Below are 26,460 nucleotides of genomic sequence, written 5' to 3'. Positions count from 1 at the left end.
TAAGGGAGTCGATCTTTTTTTTTTTTTTTAAGTATTTAAAACTTCATCAGGAATCGAATGCTAGTTAAATGGAAAGGAAATAATCAGAAAAGAAAAAGTCATTCCATAAGTTATAGGTGTATTTTTGAGGATATGAAAGCTTAAATGAAAAAAAAAAAAAAAAAGCTTTATAAATGTTGCTGTGAAGGTATATATGACCCAGGGCTGGACATGCCTGGAGCTGAATGATAGTCCACTTACTCTGTTCCTCCATGGAATAGCTTGATCATGGAGTACCTAAAATATTGATTGAGATTGTTTACATGTCCCTTGTAGTTCTGACCTAAAGGGATGAAGGTATTGAGGTTATCATCTTTGAAGGACAGGTTTTGTGGAAGATCCTTTCTTTTTTAAATAAACTGGAAATTACTCGCTTAACTTAGAGAGAGTATATTTCAGTGCAGTGATGAGGAAGAATTTTCAAATAGAATTGTCCAGAAAATGAATCTGGTTTTCTAGCAAAATTGAGAGTTTTTCATTCTAGGAGATTTTTAAGTAAAAGCTGTATAGTGATCTTTGATGGTCATCACAGAAGGGACTCATGCAGGAGAGAACTAGTTAGATCAGATAGTTCTCAGGGTTTTATCAATGCTGAAGATTGTATGAGAGGTCCACCTAAAAACATCTGTAGGCTTCCTCTAGGTCAGTGGTTTCAGCTGGGGGTGATTTTGAACACCTTCCCAGAGATCGCTGGTAATGTTTGGAGACATTTTGTTTGGTTGTCCTCACTAGTGTTGAGGGTGCCTTTGTCCTCTGGTGGGTAAAGGCCAGAGATGCTACTACACATCCACAATGCACAGGACAGCCTCCCATGTCTCAGCCCCTAACAACAAAGAATTGTTGCCACGGGTGAGAAACTCTGGGAGTTGGTTCTAGGGATTTGACAGAGTGAGTGATTTAGACAGTGGTCCAAATCTTTGATCTTTTTTTTTTTTCTACAGTTTACATTAAGGTTTATTCAGTGTTATGCATTTGTGAGTTTTGACAATGAATAATGACATATATCCACCACTGTAGTATCATACAAGATAGTTTTATAGCCCCCCAAATCCACTATGCTCTGTTCATCACCCCCACCCAACCTCTGGCTACTACTAATCTTTTAATTGTCTACATAGTTTTGCATTTTCTAGAACATCGTTTAGTTGGAAGCGTTTAGTATGTAGCCTTTTCAGATTGGCTTCCACTTAGTAATTTATGTTTAGTTTCCTCCATGGCTTCTTTTCATGGCTTGATAGCTTGTTCTTTTTTTTTTTTTTAAAGCACTGAATTATCCATTGTCTCCATAAACCTTAGTTATCCACTCCTCTGCTGAAGGACATCTTAGTTGCTTCCAAGTTTTGGCAGTTATGAATAAAACTGCTATAAACATATGTGTAGATTTTTGTGTAGACAGAAGTTTTCAGATCACTTGGGTAAATACCAAGGAGTACAGTTGCTGGTTTGCTTGATAAGAGGAGGGCAACTGGGTGGCTCAGTGGGTTAAACCTCCACCTTCAGCTCTTTGAGACTGGTTTGGGCCTGAAGTGATTAGTCCAGCTCATGCTGGCCTTAGGCAGAAGTGGAAAATAGGAAATAGTTATTTTCATCAGCTTCTTGCCCTGCCCTTCACATTGTCAATTCCATTGCTTGCATGCTCTGTGGGGTCTGCCTCTGTACCATCCTTTTGGGTTTGTCCTTTCTAACAATTCTTGATCTTATCAAACTTAGCTCCCTTGGGCCGTATTTCTTCCACATCTGTTCTTTGTTACCTAGATAATAGAAAAAAGAACATACCTATTCATATTGTTTTAGTGCCCCTCTGTTAATTGGTGATAATACCTGCATCTCTCTTTTTTTTTTTTTTAAAGATTTTATTTATTTATTTGACAGAGAGAAATCACGAGTAAACGGAGAGACAGGCAGAGAGAGAGAGAGGGAAGCAGGCTCCCTGCTGAGCAGAGAGCCCGATGCGGGACTCGATCCCAGGACCCCGAGATCATGACCTGAGCTGAAGGTAGCAGCTTAAGCCACTGAGCCACCCAGGCGCCCCATACCTGCATCTCTTTTTCTCTCTCGCGGTTCATGGTGATTCTGCTGGATCCTTCCAAGATGGACAGTTGTCTACTCATGGGGCTATTACAGATTGTCATTCACACAGATTATATGTGAATACTTTATTAAAGCAAGACAATGGGATTCTTGCCTGATATCTGTGCAAAATGATTTAAATAAAAATTTAAAAAAGGCATTAGAAATATTTACATGCATTTGTATGAAACTAATTAGAGCTAGCAACTCAGATTTAAAATATCAGTGAAGGCAGTTTGCATACTGGAAATTATTAATACTAAGAATGATCTATAATCACTTGGGTACAGATTGCTTAACTTCTGAAGGTTGGCTGACCATCAGTTTTATTTACATATGTATGCAGAAATGGAATAACCAGGCAGTAGTTTTGTGTTGAAATTTAGTTGATATAAATAAAAAGCTTGATTTGTAGTTTGGTGAACTAACAATCTGAAATGAAATTCAAATGTCATCTTGTTATTATAGATAATGGGAAAAGCTTTCTTCTAGTCCTTCATACTATGCTCACTCCTAAATAATGAGTAGATTTATTTGAAGAATTTACTTTTTGCTCAGCTAGTTCTCAATATATATAAAAGTGTATTTCCAATGAAAGTTTTGAGGCATATAAAGTTTTGAGGCCAAATACCAATATTTTAATGTTTAGTTTTCCCTTAAAAACTGGTCATCATACCCTTTTTCACTTTCATAATAATGAGATCATGCCAGTTTATGCGTTGGCTCCCAGCTTGTTTAAGATGAAGGAATGTACACTCAGGATAACTCAGACACTGAGACTCTGTGTACCGGGAACCACCTGCTTTCCTTAGGGGCCTTTTCTATTAAAATATTAATCAGACTATTTGTTGTTATGACAGAATTTCCATGTGAAAAATTTGGCTAACATACATGCATACCTCATTTTTGCCATGCCCTGTATTTAATACACTAAGAAAATTACATTTAGAAATGCTCTTTAGAACTTTGCAGTTTCTACTCCCAATTAGTTTGGTTTATTGTTACTAATTAAATTTTGAAGACCGAGAAGCCCAAGTCATATCAGTTTCAAAGTACTTTGGGTGTTGTGAGGACTTAGTTTTTAGGGTATTACTCACGTGACAATATTAGGTCGTTGAGCTCTGCCGGTATATTCATCTCATTCTGACTTTGTGGGTGGAGACAATGGTATTTAGAGATGTTGTTTTAGATATATCCCAGGGATGTCTTCGTATATGCTGTAATTTGTAGAATTTTACAAATTCTACAGCCCTTTGAAAAGGCTCTTTATAAACTGTAAAATATCTTTAAAAATAACCACCTCAAAAAATCTGACTCAGGTGAGTGAAATAACTTAGTCTGTAATTTAAGTGAATGTTTTTGTTATTGTTGTTCTTAACCATGAATTCCATGTCCCGAATGTCTATATGTTCAATAATCTGCATTTTCAAGGTACTGCTTTGGAATAGAACCTAGAATAAGTATAAATTCACATTTTGGGGATTATTAAATAAATGTAAGATGCTAGAGAAAAGTAAACTAAAGCTGCAGTTATGCTAATTGCTGTTAAAAAAGGACTATGAGAACATTAAGAATGCTATTGTGAAAAGGTTTAAAAAAAGAAACAACAAACCTCTGTTCGGCTCTTCCCATGCCTGTTACTGACATCTATTGGGGAAAAAATTTGAGAAGAAAATACAAAACTTATTTTTCCTTTCATGAGAGTTTCCATAGGAGTCGATGATTATCAGTTTGCGAATATAATTGAGGGACTCAGTTACCGTATGAGGATCACATTCTTCATCCTAAGGATGCCTAGTCATCTCAGGTATGAAAAAGCAAGTCAGATGGAGAGAAAGAAAACAAAATGGAGGGTTCTCCGAGTTTAGACTGTACTCAGATTTGCAGGTATATTGTTTTGAGTTTATTTGGAAAGTGTAGGGAGTACTCTTTTGGTAAGAGGGTTCTGAAGAGGAGTTGTGCATATAAAACAACCTATGTTCCCATCTGCCTCTGTCTTGTCTTTCCGCATACACATACATATATACATGTCTACTGATAAACATAGTACTGACCTCAGTGCTGTAAGAGTAACATACTTCGAAGGGCGAAGAGTCTGAACAAACATTCCCAGATATTAGTGCCTAACATGGTGGTTTTGAATGGTAGACAGACACACACTGCATTTTAGGTCATATGGTCCAGATTCATCTTGGAAACTGCTTGTGTACAGATTTCATTCAAGGTCTTGACCACATGCAGCTGGAATACAAGGCAAAGTAGAGATTTCCTCAATAGAGTTGATGCCCGCTCTATAAATCTCTCTTTTGAAAGTCATTTTGTAATCCATAACTGATAGCTAATACTGGATATAAACTTCATTTTGTACTAGATTTTTATCTCTGTTTATTCTTAATTCATTTTTACTGTTGGAATAAGACCAGATAAGCATTTAAGTTTCTTCTCGTTGCCCTAGACCCTTAAGTACTGAACAAAGTTGACTTTGGATTTTAAAAGATACTGGTAGTGATTTTTATTTTAATTCTTTTATCATTCTCTTTTCTTTTAAAACTTAAGATGCTTTTGTAGGTACTTTGAAAAAGCATACATTCCCATATTATTGTGTCTCTTCATGATAAACTAGGTACTGAATCTGTCTTGTTTGACTGGGGCAGAAAAAAACAACACAGACAATGAAGTTTTTTTTAAAATTAGTTACCCAGCATAACAGAGAGGCCTTTATCTGTTGTGTTCCCTTCATATAATAAGCATTGGAAGCTCAAAAGGAACAATCTTGTGTGTGGATTCAGTTTGGAAGAGATGATTGAAGTCCTCCACAGTATATCTGATTCAGAATTCAAGCACATTCTATACCCACCCCACCCTAGCCTTTATTATCATCATCATTATTATTATTATTATTATTTTTTTTTGTAGAGGTAATGCCCACTACATTGTGCTTTAAGAGTTTTTAAATGTTCTTTAGGAAACAAACAAAACAGCCCATTAGTTCTGGACCTTTCCTGCTTGAAGGAATGGTAGTATGTAAAGACGAATCAGCAGCTGGGTAGAAATAGTGAGAACCAAGACAGATATGAGCAATGCCGTGCCTAATCAAGGAAGGATTTTCTCAAATGAATTCTGGAATGAGCATATACCAAAAGAATGGGCATCGGATATACTATTTGGGAGAACTAAGTGATATTTTATCATACCAGTCCATGAGTAAAATTACCCTATGCTCTGTTTAAACCAACGGTAAAGAGATGACATATCCTTTTACCTATTGTTGATGGCTGTTTTGGGGGGGAGGATTATGCATTGGGATTGAGCTGGTTCTCAGTGGACACCTAAAATATTTGGAACCCAGCTGGAGGGCAGCTGTTGGTTTTTGGTCCACAGCACAGTGTTGTTTGGTAAAGCAGTGAGTGCTGTCTTACTGGCCACCTTATTAATACTATAATGACCCTCATTCTAATGGTCTTTCTTACCTTTATCAAATGATAAAAGTCTGAATTGCCATATTGCCACGTGCTGTTATGTGACCTTACTCTGGCCTCTCTAAAGTAATCTTGGTGCTCCTATGTATTTGTTTTTGTAATGTCCCTGAGGGAAAAACACCTTATCACCCTAAGCCCATTTCTTATTTGAGGTTAATGGGAATACCATCATTTGGATGAAAATAACTAACCTATTACAAATTGTCTACTTATATAATAATAAGGTTTCACTTAGGTGACCTGTTTACTTCGCCCTGCTGAAAACACATTATTTTTTCAGCTTTAACTTTGTTCTGAGTCCATATAAAAACCCTTCTCCATGTGCGGAATCACATATGAGTTTTTTGTTTGTTTGTTTCCTTGAATTGAAACAGTAACATGCTTGGCAGTGTTAGGATAAAGAATGTTTCTTTACATAGCTATGTAAACATACTGGAAAACTGGCTCATATAATTTTTTTCTCATCTCACTTAGTATATAAACAAGAAAGGTTTCTAGGTTTTTTAAAATTGTAATATTCAAATAATTTTAGAAATTGACAAAAATGCATTTTTAGATATGTTTTTCTTTACTAGAATGAATATTTCATAGAAATTTTGAGGCTTATGGAATTTTCTTGTCATCTTTGCTTTTCTTAAATTGGGTTCATTATGCAAATAGTGAATTCCTTCACACAGAGAGTATATCTTAACTTACTATTTTATTTGCTGTGTATGAAAATAAGAGATGTTTCATTATTAAGTTGAATGAAATTTATAAACTGATGCTTTAATGGGGGGTTTATTAATTTTTTTAAAAAAGATTTATTTATCTATTTGACAGAGGCACAGTGAGAGAGGGAGCACAAGTAAGAGAGGCAGAAGCAGGCTTCCCCCTGAGCAGGGAGCCTGAGTCATAGGGCTCCATCCTAGGACCCTGGGATCATGGCCTGAGCTGAAGGCAGTTGGCAGACACTTAAGGACTGAGCCACCCAGGTGACTCAATGTTTTTTTTTTTTTTTTTTAAAGATTTTATTTATTTATTTGACAGAGAGAGATCACAAGTAGGCAGAGAGGCAGGCAGATAGAGAGAGAGGAGGAAGCAGGCTCCCCGCTGAGCAGAGAGCCCGATGCGGGACTCGATCCCAGGACCCTGAGATCATGACCTGAGCCGAAGGCAGAGGCTTAACCCACTGAGCCACCCAGGCACCCCCAATGGGGTTTTTTTAAAGGAATGTTTGAGAGAAATCTGTCACAGATCAGGGGTTTTGTCATCACACTTGGTTTCTTTTTTTTTTTTTTTTTAAAGATTTTATTTTTATTTATTTGAGAGAGAGAGACAGTGAGAGAGAGAATGAGCGAGGAGAAGGTCAGAGAGTGAAGCAGACTCCCCATGGAGCTGGGAGCCTGATGTGGGACTCGATCCCGGGACTCCAGGATCACGCCCTGAGCCGGAGGCAGTCGTTCAACCAACTGCGCCACCCAGGCGTCCCATCACACTTGGTTTCTAACCCTGCCTCAATTCCATAACTATGTATGTTTCTCTGAACATCTTCCCCGAAATAGGCATAGTAACCCCTACGTTGCAGGGCTGTTTTGAGGCTCAAGTGCAGTGTTACAGGTCAGGCACCTACTACTGCCTGTGACATCTAGCAAGCTCAGTAACATGAGCAATTGGTGGTGTTGGTGCACTGTTGTTTTAATTATTATTATATTGAGCTATGAAAAAATTCCCTTCCCTTTTTGAAAAAAACACGACAGACCTGGGTTAACAAAATAATACGTTCAAAGCATTATGGCGATTATTCCTCCCATGGAAACACTGTAACCACTCAATCAACATTAATAAGGATAAAATATTTTCTAGAGGCAGAGGAGTATAATTAAAAGCCTTGAATTTGAAACCAGCGTCATCTTAGCTTTGAGTTTCAGTTTAGCCACTAAATAAATATTCTATGATTTTAAGTGAGTAATTTATCTTCTGAGCTCACTTCCCTCATCCTCAAAATGGGACTGATAACAACCTACCCTGAAGAGCCATTGTTAGGATTAAAGATAATATTTTAAAAATACCTTTTATAGTACCTGGCACTGTTAATCAATAGCACTTTATTATCTGTTTTATTCCTCCACTCTCCTCTTTCTCCATGTTCTCTGGTCCTTGCACCTTTAAACTTATCCATGGTTTCTTTTGGCTTCCTTTTCACACTTGCTTCTTTTCCCGTTTGTTTTGAATTGCATTTTTGATGACTTTTAATGATGAAATGAATTGACTGTACAATAGAGAAATGGGTGTGGGGGAAAAAGAAGCAGTTGAATATCTTGATAACTTTTAAATATAAGTCAGGGACCAAACTTTACTTCTGATAAACTGCATTTCCTTTATTTGATTATAAGTTAGATGCGGAAAAAAGTGTCGTGGGTATGTGACCATAATCTCTAATTGGTGTTTTTAGCTTAGTACAAAGAGAATGTTTTCAATGAGTATTTTGTTCAGTGAATGAATTCACATCTTGGCTTTTACCTGGTTTCTAAAAAAATTTTAAATAAGTACTGAATGTTTCTATGTATAAACCTTTAGGTGTAGTCTTAAATAGTGAGTTGTTTAAAGCTATTTATTTTTTAAAAATCTACTAGCAAAATTAGCATCTTGTTGTTACAAGGAATTAACTTGCAGGTTCTATTAGTTACTGCATACTGAAATGTTTCATAGTTATATATTTTACATTGTTTCATTTTTATGGAAGACAAAGTAGAGCTTATTCACTTAACCATAAAAGGACAGGATATCATATAGGCTGTACTTCCCAGCCACTATCTAACATAATTCTTTTACAGCTGAAAAATTTCAAGGTTAATGTGTTGCCTGACTGTCTCTGCTGACCTTAAATGTATAAATCAAGAATAGCCATCAGTACAAGGAAGAGACTAGGCCCAAATTTTGGTCATATTTAGTGTTATTTCTTACACTCAGCTCAATCAATGCAAATACTTTAAATTGTCCTAGTATGTACATATATTCTGTGATTTATCTCCTAGTTTATTACTGACAGTTTGCTTTGAAATAATTTTCTCATACAGTGAAAAAAAATTGATGCAGGTAATCATACAATTTTGGAGTTCTGAAGAGTCGTAGAGATTAATCTAACTTTTTTAAAAGATGAACGAATTAAAGTTTAAAAAATGAAAGTGATTTGATCAAGTTTATAGTCTTACTCTGGAGACCCAAGACTTATTTCTTACCTCTTGTCTGGTATTTGTGACTCTAACATTCCCCATAAGGTGTTTTGTACTGTTTCTGTATTTGTTTTATTAAGGAAGGGAAATTCAAAACAATCATTAAAGTAAAACTGCTAATCTAAAGCAGAGGTTAAAAAAAATGGATTATATGTTAGGTGGGATTTTAATTGCACAAGGACTTATTAAAATCATAAAGCAATACATAGCTATTTAATTTGAGCATTGTGCTGTTTAAAACTATGCATTGTCTAAAGCCAGTTAATATGATGATGATGATGACATGCTGTGTGTTCAGAGTCAAAATATATACATTGCAAATTATGATAACACTCATTCATCCAGTAAGAGTGGTTTCTTCCAAGAGGCCATGCAACGATGGGTGTTTGCAGAAAAGTGCAAAAATGCTTAGAATCTAAAGTTCAGCCTTTTAAAAAGTGTATGAATGGGAGTGCTATTTAGTTTTTTGAAAGATGGATTCTGTAAACAGAAACTAACGTCATATCAAAAGCCAAATATATAAAGAATCCAGGGGTGCCTGGGTGGCTCAATCGTTAATCATCTACCTTCGGTCAGGTCATGATCCCAGGGTCCTAGGATCAAGCCCCGCATTGGGCTCCCTGCTTGGCCGGAAGCCTGCTTCTCCCTCTCCCACTTCCCCTGCTTCTGTTCCCTCTCTCACTGTGTCTCTCTCTGTCAAAAAAAGGAAAAAAATCCATCTGTATATGGAATTAGGTAAAATAGAGACTGTCCTTTGGGACCTTGTGTTCTAAGTAAGTTCTGGTGGAGTCCTAAAACAAGGTATATACATGACCAAAAGCATTGCCTAAATATGTCAAATAATTAAATAATAACATAATCAGATGTTTTGGCGAGTACTTCTTGAAGGGTGACATGTAAATATTCTGTTCCTAGCATATCATTTTGGAGTGATTTGTTAATGTACCCACATTTCCACAAGACTCACCTCATAAGGGCAACAGGCATCAATTGTTATGTAGTTTCATTTCCCTAATATGCTGGCAATGTAGCAAGTACTGAATATGTATGTAAATGAAGTTGAGAACCTGTGCTTTATCTGTTCTTTTTCACCCAAAGATCATACAGGCTCCTGATTGTCTGGAGCTTTCCTTTGTATAGCTCTCTCTCAAGTCACAAAGTGTTAGAAACACGTAGACACCAGATCAGTTTTTGTGAATGGGGGGTGGATGCATGGCTAACGTATGACTAAAGTACATGGGGGCAAGGGAAGTTTGTTGCTTCTTTTATAGAAACAGAGGTGAGATTTCAGTATTTGTGTCAAGGAGGAAGAGGGCTCAATGAATGTGGGGTAAGTGGGCTTGATGAGTAACGAAGGCCAGGCAGCAAAGGGTGTCATTGTCTTTGGACACACTCAAGAAGGAGTGGTCGGGGACAAGGAACATTTATCGAGTATGTTAAAGAAAAGCAGGAGAGCACTGTGGTAGGAAGTAGTTAAATGCACCATCTGTTTAGGTCTCTAGTAGGCTCTAAAATGACTTCAGGATATGTGTTTTAACCATTTTGAGGCTTAAATGGTAAAAACAGCTTTCTTTTCCAGGACATGTTCACACTGGGCCATATTCACATTTTTAATATTTCTGGTTAATTTTAGGATTTTAAAGTATTCATATATTGTGATACTGTTTCTTTGTTAGAGCCTTGAGAGGGACAGTTTTCATATAATTCCACAGAGGGAGGAGAATAATGGTACAATTTTTTTTCCTGAAAGTTTTGTAACCTCGATAGGAGGAAACCATGTATTGTAAATCTATCATTTCCTAAAAAGGCATTCCAGAAGAAACTATTTTTCAACTGAATGAACTTTACTTTCGTATTATTTGTTATACTTTGTGTGTACTCTTTGCCTAAAATGTTCTGTTGGCATTGGGCATTATAAGATTTCCTTCCATGATTACTTTTTATTTAACTATTCATATTTTTGGGGTAAATAGATAATAATGAAATCAAGTCTGTGTTTTCATATAAGTATATGCAGTTTCGAAAAATAAAAATGGGGGCGCCTGGGTGGCTCAGTGGGTTAAAGCCTCTGCCTTTGGCTCAGGTCATGATCTCAGAGTTCTGGGATTGAGCCCCGCATTGGGCTCTCAGCTCAGCAGGGAGCCTGCTTCTTTCTCTCTCTCTACCTGCTTTTCTGCTTACTTGTGATCTCTGTCAAATAAATAAATAAAATCTTTAAAAAATGGTTTTTAACAGATCAACAATCCAAAAATAGGCAAAGGATATGAAAAAGAATTAAACCAACTGACCAAAAAATGAACGAAGATGTTTATAAATCTCAGAGGCTCAGTTTCACTTAAAGAAAAATGCAGCTACAATATGAGCTCTCACTTCTTCCATCCGTCCAGATTGGCAAGGATAAATAGTTTAATAAAACACAAACTGGGTATGGGAAAATAGGTAGTGTAAGGAAATAAGTGCTTTCATATATGGATGGTGGGAATGAATCAAAATAAAAAATGCAGCTAGACCTAAATACAGTGAGTTCACATCTAAGAATTTGCCTCAAAAGATCTAAGTGCATGTTTGCAAAATGTATTTTGGTATTCAATATTTTTTGGTTCTTTCACTCTAAATACCTATTCATAGACTGTTTTAAAAAAAAGTCAGCATTTATGCATGGGTGTGTGTGTGTGTGTGTAAAATTAGAAAGGGAAGTATAAAACAATGCCTTTATTAGGTATGTATCTATATACAAATGTATGCACAGATAGGATATCAGAGATCTGGAAAAAGAGGGAAATTTCTTTTCACTGTATTATTGTTATTCAGTTTGCAGTTTTGTTTTTATTTCGTATGTGCATTACTTTGTAAAAATCAGTTTGAATAGTTTTTGACATGTGATTTACATGCTATAAAATTTGCCATTTGAAAGTGTTAATCATGTGAGTTTTAGTATATTTATAGAGTTCTGTATCTATCCATATAGTCTAATTTTAGAAACTTTTCGTCATCCCTAGAAGAAACTTTGTACTGTTAGTAAACAGTTGCTGTCATACCTCACTTCCCTAGCTCTAGACATCCATTACTCTACTTTCTGTAAATAGATTTGTCTATCCTGGAATTCATATAAAAGGTATCATACAATATGTGGTCATTTTTAACTAGCTTCTTTCTGTTAAATAATGTGTTCGAGGTTCATCCATGATGTAGCATGCCCTACATTGCTTTTTGAGTTAAAAAATGTTAAAATTAAAGTAAAAAAATAATTGCAAAATTCCTTATCCTTTTTCGGTATGTTGTGCAGTGGTTGTGAAATGGAAGAGAATTACAGAGAAATTACTTCTTGTGAATAGTTACTATTTCTCGAGCGCCTTTGATGTACTAGTATCTCTTTTAGGCTTTATGTGTGTTATCTCATTTAGGCTTTACAATAGATGTAATATATATTATATTAATAATAATAATTATACAATAATTATTATTGTATATAATAATTATATATTATTTATAATAATTATATATTATTATATACAATAAACTTGTATATTGTTTCTACAAGTGAGTAGATTAAGTGGTATGGTTATAAATTTTGTGTTACTTTTCACATAGAAGTGTAAAGTATAAACATAGATGAATGCAGATATCTGCTTTACTGTCAAAATTAGAATATTTTAAGTGCTATATAACATTACCACAGTACACAGTGGAGATACCATTCACTAGCCAGACAGTTGTAATAGAATTTTTTGCAATTATGGAGCTGTTCTGTATCTCTTCTATTATAGTATCCACAACTACATGTGGCTATATTATGTGAAATATGACTAGTGTGAGTGAGGAACTGAATTTTATTTTATCTTATTATTTTTTAAAGGTTTTATATATTTTTTTGGGAGAGAGCACAGCAGGGGGAACAGTAGGCAGAGGAAGAGGGAGAAGGAGGCTCCCTAAGTAGGGAGCCTGATGCGCAGTAGCTCGGTGCGGGGCTCCATCGCAGGACCCTGGGATCATGACCTGAGTGGAAGGCAGACACTTAATGACTGAGCCATCCAGGCACCCCCTGAGGAACTGAATTTTAATGTTATTTAGTTGTAAATAATTTAAATTTAACTACACTCTGCTTCTGTCCTTGATGTAGTAAGTTACTGGTTGGTCAGGATAATCCTTACTCCTTCATCTGTAACAACCAAAACTTGCACAACACACGAAACAATGGTTCAGGGTCCTGTACATTAGGCGCTGAAAGGCAGAGGTCTCTGAGAGCAGGGAAACAAATAAAGTGAGCCCTAGGAGTATGCTAGCTTACTGCGTGGGGAGTTTCCAGGGTTGAATCAAAGAGGAAGCATTCTGGTAGTTAAGGACTTTCTGCGTTGAACAAACTTAATGGAGAGTGAGAGGAGCCTATGCTGGATAGAGTTCACAGAACAGAAGTCTAGAGAGAAAAAAAAAAAAGAAGTCTAGAGAGAAAAGTGCTTAGCTGCTTACTGATTAGGGCCTGTACCTGCGGGAAATGCCTCAGGCCAAGGAATGAACACCCTGAGAGGATTTAAAGTCCTTCCTCGAGTGCTAGGCTTTCAGATAGCAGGTAGAAGAGTGTCTTGTTTCTACTAGCCAGACTGGAAAACCTGAAGATGCATGTGGCATTGGGTAAAGTACACAGAAGGGTCTTATCTCAGTAATGGGGAGTAATTGGCTCTAAATTGAGCACTAGTCTACTCCATCCGAAAATATCTTAAGAGCACGTCCTTAAATGATCAGACTGTTTCCAAACAACTGTGTCACAGAACAAAGCTCAAGAAGATTTATGAGAATACAAAAATAACCAGCACTCACCAAGGTAAAATTCAGAGAGTCTAATCTCCAGTGAAAATTACTGGACATGCAGTAAGAAACAAGAAAATTTGACCTGTAGTGAGACAATAAATATGTCAATATCAAACCCAAACTGACTGTTAGAGTTAATAGGCAAGGACATTAAAAAGAGTTACTATAACTGAATTCCATAGTTTCAAAAAATTAGAGGCATGGAAAATAGGGGGAAAAAAATCTAAAACTTCGAGAGATAATAATTACAATGCGGAAGATGGAAAATTTACTGAATGGCATTAATGACACATATTGCAGAAGAAAATACTAGTGAAGACATAACAATAGAAACAACTCAAAACAGAGAAAGTAAAGAGATTTTTTTTTTAAACAAAGTAAGAGAATGTTAGTTGTGAGACAACTTCAGAGGACCTGCTGTACATTAATTTGAGTTCCTAAAGAAGGAAAGGGGAAAAGAAAAAAAAATTTGATGTAATTCTGGCTGAAAAATTTTCAGTTTTGGTGAAAATTGTAAACTCACAGGCCCAAGAAATTTAATGAAGTTGTAGTAGAAGAAACATGAAGACTACTGCAAGACACATCAAAATCAAATTATAAGGGGATTTTAGAGTGACATTTGTTGAGCTAACTATTGAAATAAAATGATCCCTCAACCTAAAAATCTACACCCTGCAAAAATCTTTCAAAACAAAAGAAACTATTTTAGATCTACGTTTTTAAAGGAAAAAATGTTAAGATGTAGTCATTTTATAGTATAGGTTACAGTATGATAGATGACAACAATAGCACAAATGGCAGAAGAGGAGGAATGGAAGTATCCTATCGTAAAGGTCTATATTATATATTAAGTAGTATAATATCCCTTCAGTGGAGACTGTATCAATTTCAAGTTCCATATAGTAAATCCTAAAACAAACACTAAAATAAGCCAACAAAGGAGAGAAAAGAGAATCATAAAAAATAGTTAATTTGGAAAAGGCAGAAAAAGGACACAAATGAGAAACAATAGAAAAATAAATACCAAGATGATAGTTTTAATTTTGAACTTACCAGTAGTCATACTAAATATGAACACTCAATGCCAATGAAGAGATGGAGATTATCAGATTTTAAAAAAAGCAAGAAACAACAGATGCCTACACACAGTGAACTTGTAATTTAGAAGCCCAATCTGTTAAAAGAATGGATAACGAATAGTATCAAAAGAAATGTGGTGTTACTATCAGACAAAATAGGTTTCAGAGCAAAGGATATTATCAGAGATAAAGAAGCTAATTTCATCATGATAAAATGGACATAATTCTAAATGTTTATTTTCCTAAAAAGAAGGCTTCAAAATACCCAAGGAAAACTACAAGGAGAATTACAGGGAGAGATTGTGGAGACAACTCCACAATTATGGCAGGACATATTTTGATAACTTCTCTCAGTAATTGATTGAACAAGTGGACAAATAATTGGGGATTCAGAAGATTTGAACAACACTGTCAACCAACTTGACCTAATTGTTACTTATAGATACCTCTCCCAGCAACAGTAGAATGCACATTCTTTTAAAATGCACATGGCAGGGTGGTGCCTGGCGGGCTCAGTCTGAAGAGCATGCAACTCCTGGTTTCAGCATTGTGACCTTGAGCCCCATGTTGAGTGTAGAGATGACTTAAAAAAAAAAAAATACACGTGGATATTTACCAAGTATATGGAACATATTCTGATATGTTCTGGGACTCAAAATAAGTCCTGATTTAGAAATAATCAGGTCATATTTCTAAATAAATATAGAAATAAAGTATTTTCTGACCATAATGGAATCAAATAAGTCAGTAACAACAGAAAAGTCACTTACAATCCCCAAATGTTTGGAAACTAAATAACATACTTCTAAGTTGTGGATCACAGAAGTAAGCAAAAGCAAAATTAGAAAGTATTTTGAATGAATAAAAATGGGCAACCAACTTATCAAAATCATCAGGGTACAGGTACAGCAGATCTTAGGAAAGTATTAATAGCATTATATACCTATATTAAAAGAAAAAAAAAATCTAGATCAATGACCTAAATTTCAGTCTTTAAGAAAATAGGAGAACAAAAGCAAATGAAATCCAAACAGAAAAGAAACTAATTAAGATCAAATTGAAATCAATGAAATAGAACACAAAAATGATAGAGAAAATTAATGAAACTGAAAGTTTGTTCTTTGGTAAAATCAGTGCAGTTAACATATCTACACCAGACTGGTCAAGAAAATAAGATACAGACTACTAAATTGGGAATGAGAGCAGTGCCAGCACTACAAATTCCACAGATATGAAGAGGGTAATAAGCTACTAACTTTTTGGGTGTGCTGGATGTTTGTTATCTTGATGATGATGGTAGGTATATAGTATGTACCTATGTCAAGACTTAAAAAATTATATATTTTAAGTATGTTAGTTTTACATCAGTAAAACTCTTAAAAAATTGAACTAGCCTCATGTGAATAGTAGCTATAGAACTGGACTGTGGAGCAGTGCCTTTGAGCTCCTGGAGGATCAAAACTGTATTTAAATATTGTCTGTATAGAGCAACTATAGAGGAACTCATTTGGCCAATATTTGTTTAGTGAAGGAAATTCAAGATACAACTAGTAAGCATGGGTGTATCACCTGCCTTCTCAGCATATTAGTTTCCTGATATGAAGAAATAGAGGTTCATCTAAGTTCTTTTTAGCTTTAAAATTCTGTAATTTGAAGCACAGAAACATCTTCTTATTTAATTACAAATTTGCATTTATTTGGAAAACCATTTTTTGAAAGTCAAGCTATTTAGTAAATTAACACAATCGATTAAAAATTTGAAATACTACATCACCCACATTTCAGTTTTTCTTTAGCCTCTTTTTTTTTTTTAAATATTTTATTTATTTATTTGACAGGCAGAGATTACAAGTAGGCAGAGAGGCAGGCAGAGAGAGGAGAAAGCAGGCTCGCTGCTGAGCAGAGAGCCCGATGCGGGGCTCGATCCCAGGACCCTGGGATCATGACCCGAGCGGAAGACAGAGGCTTCAATCCACTGAGCCACCCAGGCGCCCCTTCTTTAGCCTCTTTAATTAAGACAGTACTAAACACCTTTCATAATAAAAAATCAGACCTTTCCAGTGGTTCTGTTGATACAGTCCCCTCGCTCATCTCTCATTTCCTCAGTGTCTGTATCAAGTCTCTGCATCCTTGACCACTTTATATAAAACAACAACCCCTATTCTCCTGCATTTATTTCCTTACCCTGCTTTGTTTTTCTCCAGAACTCCTATCACTAGCTTTTCCTTTAATATCTTATACCTAACTAAAAGATAGCTCTCATTAGGGCAAGGATTTTGTCCATTTTGTGTACTGTTGTAAGTTCTAGAACTATGCCCAGCACCCAATAGGCATTCAGTACGTATCTGGTAAATGAATTGATCAATTGTACATCAGTATTCTTTAGATTCTCCTCCCCTTCCCTGCTTGCACAGATTTTCATCTCTTGGCTCTATACTGTATAAAAAAACGAACTCCAAATATTGGGGATTTGAGAGATTTTGAAAGGTCTGCTTGTTTGTTAGAAACTTTCCAGACTCAGGTGTCTAGGTGACGTTTTTTGTATCCAGATCACTTCTGTAAGTAACAAAACAAGATTGAAACAGTTTGCTCAATGCCTAACAGTCATTGTCTCATTGAATCTTCCCAACAGTTCAAAGTGAGATAAAATTCTCACTTTACAGACAAAGGATCCAAGGCTTAGGGAAGTTAAATAAGGCTTTGAAAGTCACTTACAGCTAGATTCAAACTCAGATCTGTCTCAATCCAAAGATTGAGATCTTAAACATTGTACTCTTGCCCAGTTTCAGATGAATTATTTGCAGAGATAAATGTTAGTTTAACATGAGCATCAGTAGATTTAGCATGTGAGGATAGAGCATAGCAACATTTTGAGGGAAAGAGACTAAGGAAGTTTTCCTTGGAGAAGTTAGAGGGTGTGGGAAGTATTTGTGGGACACTTCTAGAGAGGTTTGTGAGTAGGTCTGCAAAGGGGAAAATGACTAGGTCAGGGAAGGAATGAAACATTGAATATTAGGAAGGGTGGCTTTGTCCAAAGGGTAAAGAATGCTAGATACAAGTTGAGGTTCATAGTCTGGGTCATTGGCTGGCAAATTATAACCAGTAAACAAACTCACTTGGACTTTAATTTTTAATTGGTTAATCAGTAGCTGAAAGTTAATCCATATGCTTTAAGTTATGTTGTCAAAAGCAGTGATATGAACCTTATACATTATTGATAGGGTAGTTAATGTAAAGGAGAGAGGGAAAGAAGGAGTGAGGAGAACAGAAGATTATGTGTCTGTGTTTATTAGAAAGATTTTATATACTTTACATATAGAAAAAGATTTTATGTATTTTATATGTAATAAATAATAAAATATTTGTTTTGTAGTAATTGATACTTATTTTCCTTTGGTTTGTAGATTTTTAAGCCATTCAGCTTATGTTTGTAGTGCTTATCCTAAGTCAAGGCGGAAAACCTTTCAAGCTTAATTTGTAATAGCAAAACTATTAGACTTTCCTTAAGTTGACTAGAAATTATTTGTGTTGGAAGTAGCAAAACACTGTTTTACACTATATTCATTTTTGGTGTACTTTGTGGTCAGCTTTTAACAGTTAAAGATTGTTCATTTGTCATTTGTCTATGATGTGGGGCCATTGACAGTCATGTTGAGCCTACACTGTTGTTAACATAAAAACACATTTTACAACTTGCTTTTCAGTGATTTACAACAACTTATGGAGATCCACTTTATTGGCACAACTAAGCTTTGGTCAGGACTTTGATTCTGGATTCTTTCCATATATACTTTTTTTTCATTAGAGAGAGAAAGAGTAGGGAGAAAGGGGCAGAGGGAGAGGGAGATTCTTAGGTGGGCTCCATACCCAGTGTGGAGCTGGACGCAGGGCTTGATCTTACAACCCTGAGATCATGACTTGGGCCAAAATCAAGTCAGATGCTTAACTGACTGAGCCACCCAGGCATCCCTCCATGTATACCTTATTTGGTTGTGTTTAGTGTTACATATTTGAGGAGAGCTTTTAAACTTAGGTTTACTGTGTTCAGACGCCTGTTTTTAGAGGGTTGTTGTTTTTTTTTAAGATTTCATTTATTTATTTGACAGAGATCACAAGTAGGCAGAGAGGCAGGCAGAGAGAGAGAGAGAGAGAGAGGAGGAAGGAGGCTTCCCGCCAAGCAGAGGACCCGATGGAGGGCTCAGTCCCAGGATCCTGGGATCATGTCTGGAGCCAAAGGCAGAGGCTTTAACCCACTGAGCCACCAAGCGCCCCTAGAGGAATTTTTAATAGCTAGTCCATATCCCAGAAAGGATGATTAATTATATTTTCAGGAGTTTTTCTCATTGATTAGAATTGGTTGACAACTGAACTGTATTTTACATTAAAAAAAATCTGGTCATCTGGGTATTAACAGTTAATATGTTTATGATTTATTTGCCGACTTCGTTATAGAAGAGCTATTTTCTTTGTTCTTAAGTGACTTGCTTTTTCTTGGCATTTTGAGAGATGATTTTTAAAAAATGGTGGTTCCTTTTTGAACCATGTTACCCTTCTACCCAGTATATATACATACATACATATCATAATATATATTCATATTGTATAATATATAATGTATATAATTATTATATGTGTGTGTACAGGCTCTTTATTGCCTTAATATGGTTTATTTGAAAGGTAGAGAATGTAATACATGTATGATTATTTTTACACATCTTTAAATTGTTTCAGGTACAAGATTTAAGTGGGTATTTTGCTTTTATAAGACACAAATGATGAAACATGGATGGGGCTAGAGAGTCCATTTATGCTGAGCGAAATAAGTCAGTCAGAGAAAGACAAACACCCTGTAATTTCACTCATGTGTGGGATTTAAGAAACAAAACAAGTAAAGGGAACAAAAAGAGGAGAGACAAACCAAGAAATAGATTCTTCTTAATTGTAGAGAACAAACTGCTGTTTAGCAGAGGGAAGGTGGGGGGGGGTGCAGCTTAAAGAGCACAGGTGTATTGATGAGTGCTGGGGGATGTATGGAATTGGGGAATCATTATCTTATGCCCTTGAAACTAGTATAACATTGTATGGTAACTATACTGAGGTGAAAATTGGAACAGAAAGACACACAAATGATATCAGTGTTCTTTTGCAAGTAATATATTTTCTCCTTGTTGTAGGTCCTTTTGTTCTGCATCACAGCTGCCATGTACATGTTCTTTTTCAGGTATGTCCTGTTATACCTATTTATTTTCATAGAAAAAATAGTGTTCCTTTGTAGTTTTTAATCATCCATGTAGCTAAAGTTATTCCCTAGATAATTATTTCTCACAAGTGGCATGAGATTTCGTTTTTCTTCTTGTGTTTTCTCCTTAGAGTGTTTAGAGATAAACCGTTGCTTCCTAGTAGAATAGAAGAGAAGGAAAGAAGATTTGTTTTCCCTTTTTCCATATTATTAATAGGTTTGTCTGGGAAAGCTGAGTATATAAATGGTCTCAAAACCTGACAAGTGGATTTTTGTTTTTTTTGTGGACCCGAGTTCAGGTGTTTTTCACTCTCCTTATAAAACAGTCAACATTTTAAATTAAGAAAAAAATGTTGGTAGGATTTAATATAAATCTTCTACAGAGGTAATCTAGCACATCAGTCATCATCTTTAAAATATTAAATGAGTCCATCATGTCAGAATTGTATTTCCCATTGACCTGAAACGGTGAGGCCCATGGAGGAGTCTTAGGATGGCTCAAGATTTCAAGGCCAATGAAAAGGATATCACTGTTCTATAACCATAGCAGTACAGAAAGGGGATTTTGGATTGGGAAGATTCCACGCCTTCATAACATTTGTGATACCAGTAATTCCCATTTATTTCACTCTTATTACAGTAATTTGAATAGACTTTTTCTTGATTTTATTTATTTATTTATTTATTTATTTTTGGAATAGGGAGGGTTCAGGAATAGCAGGAAGGATCAAACTTTTAAAATTAAAATTTGTACTGGATTGACAAAAGCAGTTACAGATTTTAATAAGATGTATTTGGTACATATCTTCATTTTTTTTTTCTTTTTTACCTGAATCAGACAATTCAACCATACCAGAATTTTAAAACAACTGATTCCTGCCAGAACATCCTAATAAATATTTGATAAACACAATGATAGGATTTTAACTTACTATGACTTTATAAAAAAATTTATATGTACATTTAAAGTGATGTTGCTGCTGTTATTCTTGTAAAGGGACAGCCAGGCCATTAAAGGGAAAAATAGATCAGACTTCAAGGTAGGGAGATTTTCAAAAGATTGGTGGTGGGTGCATAATATTTTTTGTCAATTATTAGTGACTGAAAAATCACTGCAGCTCACTGACAGTCTTTGTGAAATAGTTTGAGCTACCATATAGTCTCTTTCTTATATTTTAATAATATAGGGGTGAGGTAGGGGAGTTAGGGACATCATTTCATCGGTTTCCAAAAATTGTGTATTGTATTCAGATACATTATTAGAAAAGTATTGTACAAAGTTCACATGATTTGATCTTTATGTCTGTCTAGTCTGAAGGTAAAGCAGATCTACTGGGGAAAATATTAAAAAGGGAAAAATTTAGAAACCTGTCTCTGTTGACAAGCACAGGAGGAAAATACAATATCAAGTAAATTTTCTTTTAGTGAAAATTCCTAAAAGAAGATAGTTAAATGCAGCAATCCTTCCAATATGACACGTAAAGACAGTGTATTTGATCAACAGTTAGCATTTCTTAGTCATCAGTTTTTGAGGTTTTAAAAAACAAATTGTTTGTTGAATATAGTGATAATGCCCAAGTTTTAGCTTGGTCCTCAGAAATCATACTTTGAAAACTGCTGCCATCAACGTAGTATTTTTGGTGTAGGAAGAAAATCAGCCCTATAAATATGTATTTTGGTGTAGAGCTATGAAACCTTTTCCTGTTTCAGTCACAAAGTCTAGGTTAAAAACAACAATTTAAAATACTTTCCAGAAGGCTCAATACAAGGTTTTAGTGCCAAAACAAACATTTTCAGTTTTCTGAGGAAAGGGGTTGTTTTCTCCTAAAAGAAGCACTATCACCAAATTCCTAGTGTTCTTGGCAGAAATTAGTTTGAATAACTCAACAAAAGAGGTTTGGCAAATGGTAAAATAAAACCATTTATAAAGTACTACAATCAAACAAAACAGTGTTACATGTTTGAACCCCGGCGTGTGTGTGGAATGAACAAACAGTATTGTACATAGCAGTTAGCAAGTCTAATTGCATTAAAATATTTTATCCTTAAAACTTGGTTTTATATACAAATACTTGAGGTCACATTTTTTCCATTTATTAACAATTTTAATTCTAATTGCTTAAAATTAGATAAATAAATATCAAATGATATTGTCCCTAGGTTTCCATTATGGTAATTTCCTTTGAGAGGAGAGGATAAGGGAAACATTTGATTTTAGAAATTAATGAACTTGTGTTTTTATCCTAACCTACAATTGGGAAAAAGAGAAATGAGACCCCCTTTCAAATAGAGAGAAAATGTGTCAATTTTATTTATTTAGAAAAGGCACTTGAAGTAGTAAGTCCATAGCATTATTTTCTAGAAGTGACATATAGGATATGATGATTATAGTATGAATTTACTTTAAAAGTAATGCAGTATTCTTAGTATTAAAAGAATGACTATCAAAATGTGTAATAAAAACTCTTACTTTTGAGTAGTTCTTTTGTTATTTTTTTAATAGGTACAGTTTTCTTACTATGTGTGTTTTCTCATACATAGTGATCTTGATTTTCAATCTGGACACCAGAAATAAGGCTTATATTCAGATACAATCGTGGGAAAACTTCAGAGGCTTGGGTTGAGGAAGGGTAATACCTGAGGAGAGTTCTAGGTCTTAGCAAGCTGGCCATCCATCCATCTAGGTTTCTTTCGATACAAGCATGTGCTGTGGATTCTGTTAGGAACTGGGGTACAATGGTTTGAAGATAGTTTGAAAGAAGTCTTTCTGTACAACCCCCCAGTGGGCATTCTTCTTAATGATCGTGCTTCCATTGTTCAATCATGTTGTTATTTTGTATGTTGTCAAAACTTTGTCTTAGAACATGTCTGCCACAACGACGGAAAAGTCATGGTTGACAGTTTGGTAGAATATTTTTTCTCATGCATACCTTTAAAGTCCCCCCCCCCCTTTTTTTAAACTTCCAAATGTGTACTTACGGGTAAAGCAGCCTGTATTTTTAAGTCAAGGATTTATTATAGTTGTTGATTCAGGCTTGACTAGGATCTTTCTAACAGTCATATGGAGAGAAGAAATTAGTTTCTTTTGAACCTTTAGCTTTTTTTGTTTTGTTTTGTTTTAACTGAAAAGCAAAGGAAAGAATCAACAACAACACAAACAGCATGTCAAAACTACTACACATAATCCTGCTCACAAAAAACAATGAAACATGCTACACTTTAAACTATTTATTTATTGGTTTTATTTTCAACATTAGGTATCTGTGGATGGAGAACACATAGTTTAGGAAAATGAAATAATTCAGCTTCACTTTTTATTAATAACTTAATTTCAAATAGACAGTATCATAAAGCATATCATGACAACTTTGATCCCATTCTGTTGAATACCTAGCTAGAAATTCTTTCCACCTGCCTTTGCAAAGGCAGCAACAAATCCAACAGTTTGTTTAAACACGTAGATCGAAAGGCTCAGGCTTGTTGTCATAGCAAATAATCTGTGGACTCTATGACTGATTCACAAGGAGACATATCTTAACTGCTGTAAACATTGAAAAACATGGCATTTTTATTTAGAATCCAGTGCAAATTAAAGTTGATTGTTGTTGTGTTTAAAACATTATTTAGAACACTGTTAATGCCTGCCATTGATGAGTCCTAGTTGACTCTCTGTGAAGGTAGGAATAATAAACTGTTTCATTAGTTCCAAGATAATGGATATATTTTGTTTTCAAGAAAATGAAATGACACTATTTATAGGCTGTCTGCATTTTTTTGTGTGAAAGACATTTGTGATAGTATTTGAATTTCTTTTTATTTTTATATTTTTTAAAGATTTTATTTATTTATTTGACACAGAGAGAGAGATCACAAGCAGGCAGAGAGAGAGAGAGAGAGAGAGGGAAGCAGGCTCCCCGCTAAGCAGAGAGCCCAGTGCGGGGCTTGATCCCAGCCCGAGATCATGACCCGCCAAAGGCAGAGGCTTAACCCACTGAGCCACCTTGGGCGCCCCTGTCCTTGAATTTCTTAATGTAAATGTAACTTAGTATCTTTGAAATAACTTTAGCAGCGAGTAAAGAACTTTCGATCTGGGTCTTTTGACCATTATTGATTTTTTAACAAAAGCCCTTAGGTTCTATTTTTTAAAGTATCGCCTACAATTACAGAAAGATCCAGTCTAGAAAATTAGATATGGCATTTGAACTTTAAAAGTTTTACTTCAGGATTAGGAGAATTTTCCCTGAATAATGGAATTTGTATTTTGAAGAGATTTCTTCCAGCAAAGCAGAGAGTGAATTGGGGATTTGGAGGGGATATAATGGCAGGTAATGGGAGGATACTGTTGCAGTTATCCTGGAAGGAAATGGTGGGGATGTGACTGAAGGTTATTATGATAATGACGTAGTGAAGCGTGGATCTATCTGAGATATGAGGACTTTTTTTTTTTTTTTAAAGATTTTATTTATTTGATGGAGAGACACAGCAAGAGAGGAAATATGAGCGGGGGCCAGGGAGTGGGAGAGGGGAGTGGGAGCAGGGAGCCTGATGTGGGGCTGGATCCCAGGACCTTGAGATCATGACCTGAGCCAAAGGCAAGATGCTTAACGATTGAGCCACTCAGGCCCCTGATATATGAGGATTGATGCTTGGATGAAGAAGAGAGAAACACTGGAAATTAATAAATTAGAAAATTAGAAAATGTGTGGAAATTGAGTACAGGTTTTGCAAATACTGAGATTGAAGTGCATTTAAGATACTCACATTAAGAGATATAAATATCACGTGGTTATTTGAGTAGGCGATAGAGGCTATGCTTGATTGTCACACTGGTTGGTTGAGTACAGACAAATTATGTACAACTTCTGTATGCTCAGTTTTTTCTTTCCTAAAAAATATAAATTATTATATGGACCTCAGAGGTTGGATGATTAAATTAGACACAGCGTCTTTCAAACTTTTTGAATATGATCCTAAATAAACTACATTTTATATTGTGAATACACACATACATAAATTTTCCAGAATAATACTTAAACTTATCACATGGAATACAATTTGGAGATTTTTTATTCTAATTTATCTATTTAAAAAGCTGCTATGAACCACTAAGAGTAACAACAGCAGTGTGAAAAAAAAACACTGAGCTAACACAGATGATTACCTAGCTCAGTTATTACTACTTTAGCAGAAGTGGAGTTATGAGTAACGATTATTATCTGTAAACTAGGAAAGCAAGTTAATTAAAATGGAAAACTTCGAGAATGAGGGCATTATCTTTAGTGTTAATGCTGTAAGTATATTCATTAAGGTAAGGGCTAAAAATGTTCATTTGGTCTAGCAACCTGGAGGTTAGTGGTAACCAGCTAGAGAAATTCTTGTTGTTGAATTGGTTACTAGATTGAGAAATGTGACATGATGTTCATTTTAAATATAAACAATTAAATCTGTCAGTTTTTTTTTATAAAGTTGGGAAAATTTTATTTAATAAATGCAAAAAAATGTGAGCTGAGGAAGCAGAATGAGTATAATCTCATTTGAGAGGAGAAAGGGCAAGTTGTTACAGGAGTAGGTTTTCCTTTGGATTCCTTCTTAGTTTATTATTTTTTTAGGCAAGAAAGACTAGACTATGGGAAGGTTTGAGTCAGAGAAGGTTATACAAGCCGGAGAACTAACAAGTTGGGGAATTAGGAAAGAGAAGAGAAATGGTCTAAAATGTAGTCCAAAATGTCAACATAGATAGCTAGATTGTTAAATACGTATTTGTCTGAGCGAGAGCATGTTAGAGGATTAGGAGAGAATTGAAGTTCTGTTTGAAAGCTTTGAACATACAGTTAAAGTGGAAGAGGACTGATACATTAATAGAAGAGGTAGTTAAAAAAAATCTTAGGCCTCTGGCTTCCTAAATTAATTGTCATTCTTAAAAGGTTAATTAACGGGGCGCCTGGGTGGCTCAGTGGGTTAAAGCCTCTGCCTTTGGCTTGGGTCGTGGTCCCAGGGTCCTGGGATCGAGCCCCGCATCGGGCCCTCTGCTCAGCAGGAAGTCTGCTTCCTCTCCCCTCTCTCTCTCTGCCTGCCTCTCCACCTACTTGTGATCTCTGCCTGTTAAATAAATAAATAAAATCTTAAAAAAAAATAATAAAAAAAAAGGTTAATTAACTTGTTAATAAAAATTGGTATGGGCTTGGGAAACCAACATTCCTCAGAAGATATATGTAGCTGAATGTACTTTCATAATTGGCAACTAAGCTAGTGAATTTATCAAGAATGCACAATCTGTCCTATGCAAAGATAAAGGTTGAGATCATTAGGATTGTTGCTTTCCTCAAAGCAAGCTGAAAAGGTGAGGAAACAGGTTTAAAATTTTGTAAATCACTTTCTCCAGCAATGCAGAGCTTATTGTCAAGTCAAATGACTGTAATCTTTCTTTTTTGGGGGGGGAAGAAAATTAATCTGCCCATGTGGTGAATGTACTCCCTCTGCTGATGGAAGTTGTAGCAAATCCCTTTTCACTTTAGCCTGTCAGCCTTTGATAC

The 26,460-nt window shown here is 35.4% G+C and overlaps 1 protein-coding gene across 2 annotated transcripts in view; it reads left to right on the top strand.

The window, feature by feature from the left end:
• Window positions 1-26,460, top strand: part of TMEM135 (transmembrane protein 135) — a 256,778-nt gene that overhangs the window by 146,304 nt on the left and 84,014 nt on the right. For both annotated transcript variants that reach the window (XM_044258354.1, XM_044258353.1), the window contains exon 6: window positions 19,863-19,909. In XM_044258354.1, coding sequence (XP_044114289.1) covers window positions 19,863-19,909 — 47 coding nt within the window. The remainder of the gene's footprint in view (window positions 1-19,862; window positions 19,910-26,460) is intronic.

The sequence above is a fragment of the Neovison vison genome, chromosome 7, assembly GCF_020171115.1.
Source record: "Neovison vison isolate M4711 chromosome 7, ASM_NN_V1, whole genome shotgun sequence".
In the NCBI taxonomy this organism is placed as follows: domain Eukaryota; kingdom Metazoa; phylum Chordata; class Mammalia; order Carnivora; family Mustelidae; genus Neogale; species Neogale vison.
This window is presented reverse-complemented; position numbering and strand designations above follow the sequence as displayed.